We start from the raw sequence: 14,363 nt of genomic DNA, 5'->3' as shown, positions 1-14,363 counted from the left end.
GGCTAGTCTGAACGAAGACCTATAGAATAAAGGAAGGAGTCCCTAAAAGATGTAAGGACTGAACAAAAATGGGACACCCCCTGAACAGAGAAAGTTGTTGCAGAACACAAAAAGACAAACTGACAAAAAGGTACTAGAGGTCCCAGAAGGACCAAGCGAACTGACAGAGAAAGGCACCGAAGCACCTGGCTAGCAAAACAGTCAAACACTGAAGTCCAGCACAGCCAAAAGGGCGGAGCTGGAATATAAAGGCAGACGGTCAAGTGACCACAAAACACAAGATGGAAAAAACAAACAGGAGGGTTCTAACAGCTCCTTATCTATTGGTGGGCTGTATGTGGTATCTTGGCTCAAACTTATTCTCTGCATTGGCACCAGTTTGCACTGAGACTGTTTGTGTAGGCTACGAGGTCAAATGTGTTTTTTCTTTTATATTATACATGTGGTGGTTGTGACTGCCTTCATCTTGGCCATGCACTCCTCCCATTTGTCTAGAACTGTATAATGGTGATTCCTACCCATCATGTTCAATGTAGGGACCCATCTATATAAGATCGCCTTGTTGTGGCAGCTGAGCACACACAGTTTGATCAAAATGTGCACTAAGAACCTCACATCTAGAAGTAGAGTAAACATGGCAAAATGACATTTAAAATAATATATTTTAAAGATTTGTCTATATGTTAGCTCATTCAGATTGTTGCATTATTTATTTTTGTTTATTGTAGTCACACAACCAATTTTCATATGCCCATTTATTTCACTTTGGAGGTGCTGACTTTGCTGAAAATTTGTTGTTTGCTTTTGAAAGAAATCAATCCCATTTTTCTAATTCCATTCCTTTAAGTCTTTTTAAAATTATTTATAGTATGGTTCTATCATTTTCTTTTATTAATGTTAGCTTTCAGTAATGTATGTACAGTGTGTGTGTGTGTGTGTGTGTGTGTGTGTGTGTGTGTGTGTATTAAAATACTTTCCGGTCTCTGTCTTCTGCCGTTTCCAGCGCTGCTCCAATCCTCCATCATGCGACCACAGCACTTTCTTTCCGGTTCACACAACAGACTGTTACTTATTTCTTAAAGTAAGTCTACGAGCTTCATTTTGAGTTCCATAGACTTGCATTCAGAAAATTACTTCCAGTCCACAAATAACCTCTGTGTGATCCGGCTGGTCACAACTGAACTCGTATGATCCAGGAGAGGACCGGAGCAGCGTAGGAAATGGCTAAAGACAGCAATCGGTAAGTATTTTAATGCATACATTGAGCATACATTACTGACAGCTAACGGATAGTCAAATAAAAACTAAAAATGCTGGACTGGTCCTTTTAATTATGCTATATCAAAATATATACTCATTATATATACTGATCATTTTTCTCCTTTTTGTCTGTACCATTTCAGCATTGAGGAAGACATTGCTTAGATCTACACAATCCGCAGCAATGCCCACATCTTAATTGCTTTATATAGGCTTTGATATCCCTGTGATAACACTAAATGCAATACTATTTGTCAGGAACATTACTAAAGAGATGAACTACAAGCAGTAGTTTGGAATATTGCTATCAATGTTAATGTGGCAAAGAAATTAAGGTATATTTTTTTTGATTATGGTTAAATTTTTTACATGTTTTATAAAAAAAAATTATGGCATTCTTATTTTTCTCAATTAGACAGGGGTTTATAATATAAGCTTGTTAAAATGAAGTACTTTTTTTTTTTAAGTAACAGTAAGTAAATGGGACTGCAATGACATACACAACCTATGGGCAAATGGGGTGATGTTTTTTGGGGAAAATAAGTTCTTATTGTAAACTGCCATTTCAATTCTGTTATAACATTGTCCAAAGAAACACTAAATCACAAATCTGGCTTGCTACATGGACAAATGTGGGTTATCACATTTTAACATCTCTGTGAGATTCAGCCAAAACTGCTTTGGAAAAATCTACTGCCGTATGAAGGCCGTCCCAGATTGCAAGCAATAGGAGGCATATTGTGAGCGGTTTACAAATTGCTTTCTGCAAGGGATAAATACTAAAATCTGCATTGCAAAAAAACTCAATGTGAGAATATCCATGCAAGAAAAACGTCAGTGATCAGTTGGGCTTCCTTCACAAGCTACAACTCCCATCAATTGCTAAAACATAATTAGGTATTTCAGAATGAAAGAAAAGTTGCACCTTTTGATCTTTATGGCTTTGTAATGCAATGTTAGCTTCCACAATCTACATTTTTAATAACCATCACTGAAATTGAAGGGGCACAGATGCTTGCCTAAGACTTAGGACCCTATCTTCCAGCAGTTGGTGGTCTCAACTCATTCTCCCTTATTGACAATATTTTCTCATACGTCTAAATGACGTCTCATACAATATACAAATGTGGTTATCACTTAAAGGGAATCTGTCAGCAGGTTTTTGCTATGCAAGCTGAACACTGCATGCTTTAGGGATTAAAACACAGATTTCAGTGATGCCTCTTTTATCAAGCTCGGAGGTTTTGTTTGCTTGCATTGATTGTTTTAGCACTAGTACATTATCATTGCTGTGACTTGATGAGCCCTGGCCTGACACACCTCCTCCTGTGATAAACACCTCACTGTATATGGACATTATACACAGAAAGCCTGGTGTGGGCGGGGTCAGCTGTGGTGTGGGCGGGGTCAGCTTTCTCAGCTCTGCTTCATGCTAAATCTAAAAGCTCTGATTGTGAACGGCTGCACCCAGTAAACTGAGTGATACATCATTGGAATCAGGGTCTCTTTGCCTACATCAAGCTGCTCTCAGAGAAGGTAGCAAAAGCCTGATGACAGATTCCCTTTTAAGTGTGACTGACATTGAAATCTGAGTGTTTTTTTATGTTTCCGTTTAAATCCATTCATTATTTATTTGAGTCAAGGTTTCCATGTGAATGTAAATTCCAAAACAATAATGATTTAGGAAATGTCAAGAGATATCCCAAAATAAAAACCATTACAATAATGTATATTCTTGATTTTTGTTTGCTCCACTGCCTTATGTGCATGTAATATTCTTCTCCTACAAGCGTTATCTATCCAGAATAAATCTAATAACATTCAAAATAGTGGCTCTGAATGGCAAAGAAAATATTGCACACTTTACCTAATCGAATGCAGCTCAGTTAAGGAATGCTGCTCCCAGGATGTAGAGCATAAAATCAATATAAGAGCTTGTTGAAATGTCTGAAGAAGACAGAAAATGTACACACATAATGGGATCCTGAATCTGGGATGATGTGAGTGGTTATTGCATGCATTCTGTTACCAGCACATTGTAAGCACCCTTCTGGGATTGTGAAGAGACTTATTACAGTCGTTTTGGTGGAAATCATTATTCTGATAGTAGATTAAAAAAAGAATAAAAGATAAAATCTGAAAAATTTTGTAGGCTTAACATCCTAGTTGTTTTCAGGTGAGCCAAGTGACATCTAGAAGATTCTCCATGATTCTAGAGAACACTCTGCACCATGATACATAGTGTTATAAACAGCGCAGGACCCGAGGGGCTGTAGTATGACACAAGGATTACTGTCAGTAAGTTGATACAAGTCCTACCATTAGGGTAACACAATTAGTTGAAAAATACATGCCTGTATTTTATCAGGTTTGAAAGCAAATTCCAAACGAGGGGATTGTTCCACTTTGCATTTAATATATAGAAAGTCTGCAACTGCCTTCACAGACTTTGTTAATGTCTTCCATGCCCCAGACGGCAAGTAGAATCCATGTTCTTCTAGAATGTCCATAGTGCTAAGAATCTACTTCTGTCCCAACAGTACAATAAGGAAAAAACTTAAAACGTAATGTGTAGGCTCACTGCAGTAAGTTAATAAATAATAGTGCATGTAAAAAACATAGAGAATAGTTAACACTTATTTTTTTTATCAAAAAAACATAAAAACCTCAACAAGGTGTACCCAATCAGGAGGGTCCCTATCTCTATTATCTAACCTCACTATGTGCCAACCATGCCTCAGAAGCAGAACAGGACCGCTGCCTGACTAATGGGACCTGCCTGTGGGAAGCTAAGTATATAATGGGAGAAGGCCCAGGGGAGAAGGCCACCCCACCCCCCAACACCAAAATGTACTCAGTACAAGAAACTAAAGCAAATCCAAAAACAAACCACACCTGTTAGTATAAGGTTGTGTGCCCACTATGCGTTTTTTAAGCGTTTCCGCAGCGGCAATTTCGCCGCAGAAACGCTTAAAAACGCTTGTTAGTAGGTCTGCTATGTTCCCCAATGATAATCCGCACGTGCTGTGCACATGCTGCAAAAATTTCTGCTGCGGATTATCATTGTGGAAAAATCCGCAGCACAACCAATTATTTTGCGAAATCGCGGCATTTTTGCCGCCATTGACTTGCATTGAATCACTTAATATCCGCATGACTACATGTGCACATGCGGATATTAAGCGATTCAATGTGCGGATGGTACCCGGGTCTGGAGAGACTCTCCTGCAGACCTGGGTACCATTGTACCTGTAAAAAAAAGAATAAAATAAAAAAAATACATTATACTTACCTTCTGATGGCCCGCAGTCTTCTATCTGGTGCGTCTTGGCTTCCCGGTGGCTCGTGATGGAGTAAAAGGACCTTCCATGATGTCATTCAGTCTTGTGACAGGTCACGCGACGGCTGATGTCGGCGGTTGCGTGACCTGTCACATGACTAAATGACGTCATGGAAGGTCCTTTTACACCACCGCAAGACACCGGGGAGACCAGACGCATCGGAGAAGGAGACCGGGGGCCATCGGAAGGTGAGTATAATGTTTTTTTTATTTTTTACCATTTTTATTCTTTTTTTTTAACTAACTTGGTCACACAATATAAAATCCATGCCGGTTGCATGGATTTATATAGTGTGACCAAGTTGTCAAGCACTTTTCCAAGTTATGCTAAAAGCGCTTGACAACCCGTATGCGAAATCGCATGTGCAAAACTCGTGACAAACGCTTGTCCCTGGCTGAAAAAACGCATGTACAATCCGCATGTACAATCCGCATGTACAATCCGCATGCGTTTTTTCTGCCAGGGAGATGCAGAAACGCTCAGGAAAAATCCAGAGCATTTCTGCACCGTGGGCACATAGCCTTAGTGTAATGTGTAGGTGCACATGTACATTGTGGCCATCAACAAACAAAACCTAGGGTACTTAGTTAACATTTTCTTACATATTAACATAGAAACATAGGTTGAATAAAGACCTAGGTCCATCAAGTTCAACCTTCCTCCCCCAATTTAAAAGGTATCCCATCGCAACAAGATGTAACCATTCACATTCAGTAAATTCCAATGTACCGCTCCATAGCTGACAGTGCAACTTCTAAATGGCCCATACATACAAGCTAAATTATAAACGTGGTATTTTTATAGAAGTAAGATATTGCAATATGTTAATGCAAGTCAATGAGTATGTGGAAACCATCAGACCGCACTCGACTGACATCTGAGTGCAGTCAGATTTCCACAGACTGACAGAATGGAGAAGACGGAGAACATTTTTCTCCATCTTCTCCTCCGAGAGAATCTGATCACACAATAATCACACTCTGATCAGAGTTTGATCAACGTGATTTGCATAATAGACCCGATTCTCTCGGATGAGAAAATACATGTTCGCGTGACCCTAGCCAAAAGATAATTTATGATCCTCATGAAATTGACCACAGAGAGGAGTAGAAGATTCCTCTCCTCTGGTAACAAGACTTATTTTTGGCAAGTGATTGGACCTCTTTTTAATGAGAGGAATCTTCACTAAGCCAACCAAAACTCTATGAGTTTAATATGAGAATTAATATCTAGCATTTGAAAAAGTCAAAGAATTTGGAACCTGACACATATTTGGGCCCCAGCACAAGATTAGGAACCTCCCCATGTAGGAGCTTCAGTAAATAATCCATCCCATGTACAGCATCATATGGGGATGCAAGGAGGGAAAGTCCTGTGGGAGCAATGTCTGATTGCTTTCTGTTCGGCCACCCCAGACAAGGATTATTTATCTTCCTTATATGTTAAGGTTATTTTTTGGGTAGCTATGATGCTTTCTTGCACAAGTCTAGGTAATGTGATACTCTGAGAGTGCTACATCTATAAGATACTGTTTTTTTAAGCACAGGAATAACAATTATGATCATGTTTCTTCTGAAAACATTGATTCTAGACATGTAACTAACCCTGCCGAAGTCTATGCCATGTATCTCAAAACCATATAATCCCTTTATGTACACTTCTCAACATTGAAATTGCAACACCAAGAAGGAAAAGTCATGGACTTATGGAAATTACACAATGGATAGATATGTTAATTATATGCAAATTAGAAATTTATTTAGTCTATTTATTTAGTATTGAGTATGAGCATGATGCACAAAAATCCCTGCACTTGCACACCTTGACTGCTATCAATGAGGTTATTAATGGTTGTCTGACGAATGTAATGCCACGCTGAATGCGTTTGGGCTCTGAAATGATTAAAATCCTCTGCTGGCAGCTTCCTTTGAAATTGCCGACTAATGATTTCTCAGGTGTGCTCGATGGGAGACAAGTCCGAAGACGCTACAGGCCATAGTAGCAGGTTTGGGCCACGCAGGTTGCTCACAGAAGCATGAGCAACATGCGGCTTTGTGTTGTCATGTTAACGATTCCTGGAACACTTTGGGTAAATGGCCGTACCACTGGATCTATGATTGATCCATTCTGTACTGCAAGTTAAATTGGACACAACATAAGGCATCAAACATTGTCTATACAAAACATCAGAAGAAGGCGTTTGCAATACATTAGGCTACAAACCAAACATGCGGCTACAGGTGCTTCAATCACCTCATGCCACCACTATTGAAGGCTATAATGGTGCGGAGCAAAACAGCAATGGAATCGGGAATGAAGGTCCATGCTTTTCAACAATGAGACCCATTTTTGTCGTGGTTCATTTATAGACAGATATTGGTTTGGAGACCACATTGGTACCTTTAAGAAGAAACAGTACAGTCGCCGAACCCTGTAGTCTTCATTCCAGGTACACTAACTTGATTTGGTTGCGGAACGAGTGGTATAGACATTTTCCAAAGTGTCCCAGGAGGCATTTTTCAACACGACAATGCGAAGCCGCATTTTGCTGGTGCTATTGTGAGAAGTGTCTTTGGACTTGTCTCCCATCGAGGACTTCTAGGATGTAAATCATCAGGAATTACAAAGGGAGCAGCCAGCAGTGGATCTTGTTGATGTCTGTGCCCAAATGCATTCAGCGTGGTAGAACATTCGTCAGACAACCAATCATAACCTCATTGATAGCAGTCAAGGCATGTAAGTGAGAGTATTTTTGCACATGAGGCTCATACACGATACTGAATAAATCAAGATATTTTGAAAATGTTGTTTCCATTTTTTTCATTATTTCCATATCCGTAACATGTCTATCCATCCTGTGATTTCCATAATTCCATGACTCTTCTTCTTGGTATTGCAGTTTCAGAGTTTCATAGCTATAATTGCACAGTTAGAACGTATATAATTGTACATTTGTGTAGTATAATGTACCTTCAATGCCACACTGTGGTTTTCACTTTTTAAATAGAGATTTACTATGTAGCTATGAATATCCACCTAGCTACTACAGGCCAGCTAAAAAGTAAATTGTAGTCCGGATGTTTTCCAGTTGGAAAACACAGAATACACAAAAGACACCAAGTATTAAGGCTTAAAAAACATAATATCTTATTACCCAACTCATGAAACTATGGACTGGTATCATTAATTCACTAATGCATGTTCCCTGCTCATAGTAAAATACTTGTCAGCTGCCGTCTTCGGCTGTTCTCATCCACGCTCCCGTCGTCCTCTGCAGTTTGTGATCTGCCAGATCGCTGCAGTGTTTGCTAGGAGAGCCGCAAGTCATTACTCAATATAAGTCTATGAGGCCAGAACGAGTCCACATCTACATAGAATCTTATCAGTAGCACCCGCCGTCTCCTATCTTAGTAATGGGAAAGTCTGTCTTCACTGAATACAGATTTTACCTCAGAATTGAGAATTTTCATGACTGATCAATTTTAGCAGAGAAAAAAGCAGATTTCTCTGATAAGATATATTACACAGTCACTTATTTTCATGTGTACTATTGATTTATGGAATAAAAATTAAATCGACTGTTACTCTTTAACACATATGCCCTGGTGTATATATTGAACAGGCACTTAAACACAATGTGAACTTAGCCTAACTTGGACACCTTTTAAAGATAATGAAATGGCTCTGCTTAAACTGTATAGTAGGAAATACTACACTCCTAGGTTTCTAACGCGCCCGCTGGGCCGTGGGGTACTCGGTAGCCGGGCCTCTGGTTGCTGGGGGATATCACGGTAGCTGGCCCAGTCTGTGACCCAGGGCGGTCAGTAAAAGGGGGAATAGTTTATAGGGGATTTGGGAAAGAGTTCGTGACGCCTCCTGTGGATTGCGGCTAAAGGGAGCCGCCGCTGCAGAGCAGTCCTCTGGAGCTGGTGTTAGGGCAGCAGGGATGGTGTGGCTCTCCACAGGTAGAGCTAGCTCCAGGGCAGTATAGGGGTAAATGGTGGATGCTGGGGAGAGACGGCAGGACGGTCCCGGAGGAAAGACGGACACTCACACGGGGGTAAACTTCAGTACCCTTACTGGTGATGGTGCAGGCACGGTCCAGGGTACTCCGGATGAAAGGTTCACTTTTGGACTCTCCCCAGTGAGCGGGTATAGGGCCTCCTGATCCGTGGCTTTCCTCGCTAAGCTTCTGACCTGCCTGGAGCTAGGCCTAGCTTGGTTACTGTCTCTCTTTGCACCTGCTGATCTGGTGGTAGGGCTTTCTCTTGGAGATCACTCTCCCTGGATGCTGGGGCCCCCTTGACTCCTAGCCCTGGAACTGTAATCAGCGTTTGGTGAACCTGGGACCTGTAGTCCTCCAGGGGTTCCGGTGGTTCCTACTGGGTGTAAAGGGTCCCTGTAGGCGTGGACCTGGTGACCGGTATATATATATCGGGGTGAGCCTGGTATGCTCCTCTGCTCCCTCGCTACTTCTTCCTTCTCCTCTCGCCTTCGGCCACTCAGGGCCCTCACTTGGCCTTCACACGTGCTGTAGGCCTCGGCTTGCCTAAGCACAGCAGCCAGCTTGCTGCCTCTTTGCTGCTCTCTGAGCGTCAGCACGCTCTCTGTCTGACTCTAAACTAGAACTAACTGAGCTGCCTGGCTCCACCCTCCCTATATATATCCCTAACGGGCTCCCTCTGCTGGTCTGAGGTGGTAGGGTGGAGGTGTGTGAATGTGTGAGGGCCTCTTGTGGAGAAGTCCATCCATGCACCCTTCTGGGTTCTGTGGCACCAATGCGCAGCAGGGCGCCACATTTCCTTTTCGGGTACTCGAATAGGGTCCAACCTAATAATAAAGAAACATAGAGAAATCCGGCACTCCAGAATAAAGTGAATGAAGATAAGTTTTATTCAATACATGTGGTCCATCTAGATGCATTATCGTGACGTTTCAGTCAGCACGACCTTTATCAAACGTAGAGGAACCCCTCTGCAAAAGTGATGTGCAAAGTGGGAGAGCGACAGCCGTCACTATAAGGAGAAAGCACTCACATGGCACTGCTTAAACTGTGGCAGTCTACACACTAAAGCTCACAAGTGAGCTATGGAAACCAAAAAATGACGATCTATTGTGGCCAGCATAAAGCTGAAATATTTAACATATTTTTACATGGTCAGCATTAAGAAAAAAATATATTGAAAGAATATTTATAGAATTAAAACCTGATTTAAATATATCATTTTTGGTTATGATTTCTTTTTAATGGCTGTAGCTACATGATGTTAAAAAAGGAGAGACAATTTCTAAGGGAATAAAATTCCTTCTCATCACCCTGTACTCCTAATTATATCAAGTGTGCTAAGTATACAGCACTTGATACAAATCTACATCCTCATCTGTTTATACAAACATACAAACAGTGCACCGCCATTTACATCACTCACGCAACCAATTATTTATCTTACTGGATTCTTCCGTAAACCAGTCTAAAATGCACTAATTTAACTCTGGGAGTCCTCCCTGCATAGTTTACATCATTATTAATTCCCTACTGACTAGAAATCTGGTGTGCAGCTAAAAATGTAATGTATCTAAAGTAACAATGTATCCAATGTTATCATTTTTAAAAATGTGTATAACAATGTATAACATGGCCCCATACTGGGTTCTTATTTAAAGGGAAACTGAGAGCTGATATGGCCTGATCCGTCAGGCCGTCTCTGTATGGCCTCAGTCATTGTTATCGGTGAAGCATCAGTAGTCCTTTAAATGTTATCCATCATAGTAAAGTGAATAAGAATAAGAGCTGATGAGCATTGTACTGATGCTGGTTATATCGATAGCAGAATAGATCCAGCCTCAGAAGTATGTTCAGGGTGGGCCATTTATATGAAGGCTATGTGGGGGCTCATACTGTTTATAGGAGGCTATGTGGGGGCTCATATTACCGGGTGGGCCATTTATATGGATATACCTAAATTAAATGGGAATGGTTGGTGATATCAACTTCCTGTTTGTGGCACATTAGTATATGAGAGGGGGTAAACGTTTCCAGATGGGTGGTGACTATGGCGGTCATTTTGAAGATGGCCATTTTGGATCCAACTTTATTTTTTTCAATGGGATGAGGGTCATGTGACACACCAAACTTATTGAGAATTGCATAAGAAAAACAATGGTGTGCTTGGTTTTAATGTACCACTTATTAAATGTGATCTAAGTAATGCCCATTGTGTTGGATTGTCAATGCAACCCTCTTCTCCCACTCTTGACACACTGATAGCAACACCGCAGAAGAAATGCCAACACAGGCTTCCAGTATCCGTTGTTTCAGATGCTGCACATCTTGTATCTTCACAGCATAGACAATTGCCTTCAGATGACCCCAAACATAAAAGTCTAAGAGGGTCAGATCGGGAGACCTTGGTGGCCATTCAACTTGCCCACGACGACCAATCCACTTTCCAGGAAACTGTTCATGTAGGAATGCTCGGACCTGACACCCATAATGTGGTGGTGCACCATCTTGTTGGAAAAACTAAGGGAACATGCCATCTTCAGTGCATAAAGAGGGCAACACATCATCATGTAGCAATTTCAGATATCCAGTGGCATTGAGGTTTCCATTGATGAAGAATGGCCCCACTATTTTTGTACCCCATATACCACACCACACAATCAAGATGCGAGAATGCTTTACAGTTACTCTATTGGCATGAACTTTAACTAACTTTTTTTTAAATTAAAATAGAGCTTTAACTAGCTAGGCCAATATAAGTAACCCCTTTGCACACCTTGATATAACTGTATGTCACAGTCAAGGTGCGTGTGTATGGTGCGGGCTCAGGAGTTGTGCCTACTTACTTTAAAAGCTGGCAGGGAACCAACCACATGGGCGGCTAGTGAGTCCCTGGCAGCTTCTCCCTGCCTACTCCCTTAGAGTGATGGGTCTCTCCCTGCCTGCATGTATAGAGAGAGACCTGTCAGTCACTGGTAGTTGTTGAAGAGAAGCCGCCGGGGACTCTGCGGAGTATCAGAGTCAAACATACATGGCTGAAATTATACAGCCAGTGCCTGATGCATCCTGTCTGTGGATCAAGCTCCATGTATCAGCTGTCAGACTCACTTTCAGTTGATGAGAAGAACATAACGATAGAATATTTTTTGCAGGATCTAATATCTATGAAGCCCCTTGATCCTCTCCTGATGGCAGAAGTGCTTATCAGAATATGTCATATGTCACTCATTAACCTGTTCTATCGTTGGCACATTGATGGAATGATGAGCTTGTTGTGTTCAGAAAATTTGCTGCCAAACATAGAAGAAGTAAAACATATTGGTGTTCACGTATGCTGTAGCCTATGTTGTCGCTGACTTCTATTGCTGACAGATTGCTATGATTTACGTTGCAGGTTACAGAGGCTTTTCCTGATTGTCCGGGTCAGATAACTCTGCACAGCGAGCCTTTCCTTCTATGTGGTGGAGATGGATTTACGCATTCAAACTTCGATGGATGTACCCAATCAGCATTACGGATTGTAGAATTGTTAGTCTCCCGGTCTCAGCGTGGACACTAGCCGATTATATATAAAGTAGTGATGTGATCATATCAATTTTTATGTGTGAGCATTATAACATTGTGCTCTCAGCTTAATTACATTTATTGTTTAGAATGGCTTTTCTGGCATCATCTGAAACTGATGCTTTTATTGATGTGACTGAAAGTAACTTTACATCTCTTGTTTGTTATAGAATAATTAAACTGATTTATTAAAGCTTTTATGACTCAGTGATGTTATTTAAGGCTAAAACAATGGTTTTACATTAGAATTCTAATTTGTTTTTACATTATTGAAAAAAAATGAATCAATTAGATTCACCTAGAACCTCAAATTTTGTGTCTATTAACCCTCATAACACAAATAAATATACCGTACCTTTAAAGAGTAACATTGTTTAATTGTTTAAAATATAAATCAATAGTATATATCAAAATAAAAAAACGTAATATAACTTATTAGAGAAATTTGCTTCTTCCTTCTCCTGGACTGATCATGTATTCTCAGAATTCTCAATTCACAGGTTTTTTCTAAATAGAAATTTTCCCATTACTGAGAGAGATGATAGTTGGTGCTGATAAAGTTCTATGGAGAACTGTAACTGTGGTTTCAGGAAAACTTGCAGTAGAATGTCTGTATCTTCCATTAGCCCCTCACCCTCCATAGAATTTTATAAGTACCAACTGCCATTTCCGGTCTCAGTAATGGAAAATATTTATTCGCTGAACACAGATATTACCCATGAATTGTGAGTGAAAGGGCAATCCAGGAGGAGAAAGAAGCAGATTTCTCTAAAAAGATATATTATAAAGTGGCTTATTTCCATGTATACTATTCATTTATGGTTAATTGATATTAAAGGGACATTCCCCTCTCAGCCATTCATGATTAATTAGTCCCTGTGGATGGCGCATATAGACAGATACGCCAAACTCAACTATATATGACAGAGATGAGAATATTCCTTTAAGAAACAATGGATTCCTTTGCATGAATCTAATATCTAAAATGCCATTTTCTATTCACCTTCCTTCTATTCCTAGCTAGATCTGCCTTAACCTGAAAATGGGGTCCCCACAATACCCTGTTGACTATTTCTGTTCATATTCATTAACCAGTCTTATGTGCTCTTCTTCTTGTTATGACCTGTAATTCTTTACTTTTTTATCCTTTGCATAAAATGAAAATCCTCAAAACGTATATCTCAGTGGTGAAAAAAAACCAAATTCAATTAAATCTACTTATTACACCAAAAAAAAAACATAAAAAGGATGGGGGGAGATGCTTGTCTTACATTGCTTGTAAAAAGTAATTAAATAAGATTTCATATAACAAATCCGAATATGCCAAGCTAATGACCAGAATATCGGCTGAGTTTGGTTTGAACTTAAGTTAAGATTGTACATTAGAAGCTGAAACCCTCCGCGGACTTAGAACGCCTAATAAAAGGCCCTCCAGCTGTCAGAAATAAGGCTCGGGAATTAGAAGAACAGTGAGATGACTCTTGGAACCAGACCTTGAAAGTGTGGATTTTAGCATTTTAGGCAAATTGCCTGAACATTTCTAATTCATTTGTGCAATGAATATTTCCCAAGGCCAAACTACAATTAATGTTCATTTCCACAGCCCAAGATGGTAGAAGCAGAGCTATGTAATTGTCGTTACAGAGAGAATTAAGGGCCGTGTGATAAGGTTTGCAGCTCTATTGTAAGTCATGCCTTATTTGATCTACTTTCTAACAAGACTTTCAGGATGGTCAATATTTGGACCAGCTATTAGTTTGTCCCTATCCATTCTGAATCTTCTAAACCAATTTGCTAAATTAGTAATGCTTAGTAACTAGCTCTGCTCCAAGGCTGGCTTTCTAATGCCACTTTATAGTCCATGTCTAACCACTTGCCTTGTGATATTTAGTCAAATGAGAGTGTACAAAAGAGGAAAAAGAGGGGTAATAAAGGCACCAAGCACGATAAATGATTAAGTAAGAATACAATATCATGAGAAAAATATAGAAATTTTATTATTAATAGGACACTGGACACAACCATTTAAAAACATGATTAAAAAACATGTAAGACAAAAAAGGGGACATATAAACAAAAAAATCCCCTTACAGGAATTGACATATAGATCCAATATAATATATAATTACAAACAATTAGTCCGTGGAAAATATTTAACAGATGTAATAAATAACCTAACATATCTGGTATTTGCA

General features: G+C 40.0%; 1 protein-coding gene across 1 annotated transcript in view; it reads left to right on the top strand.

The window, feature by feature from the left end:
* RNLS (renalase, FAD dependent amine oxidase) overlaps positions 1-12,364 on the top strand; it is a 228,762-nt gene extending 216,398 nt beyond the window's left edge. Inside the window, exon 7 of the mRNA XM_073685515.1 lies at positions 11,999-12,364. Within this exon, the coding sequence (XP_073541616.1) occupies positions 11,999-12,163 (165 nt within the window). The 3' untranslated portion in view covers positions 12,164-12,364. The remainder of the gene's footprint in view (positions 1-11,998) is intronic.
* Positions 12,365-14,363: the final 1,999 nt, after the last annotated feature.

Source organism: Phyllobates terribilis, unplaced genomic scaffold (genome assembly GCF_046119375.1).
Source record: "Phyllobates terribilis strain yellow unplaced genomic scaffold, ASM4611937v1 Scaffold_5__5_contigs__length_657084704, whole genome shotgun sequence".
Classification (NCBI taxonomy): domain Eukaryota; kingdom Metazoa; phylum Chordata; class Amphibia; order Anura; family Dendrobatidae; genus Phyllobates; species Phyllobates terribilis.
This window is presented reverse-complemented; position numbering and strand designations above follow the sequence as displayed.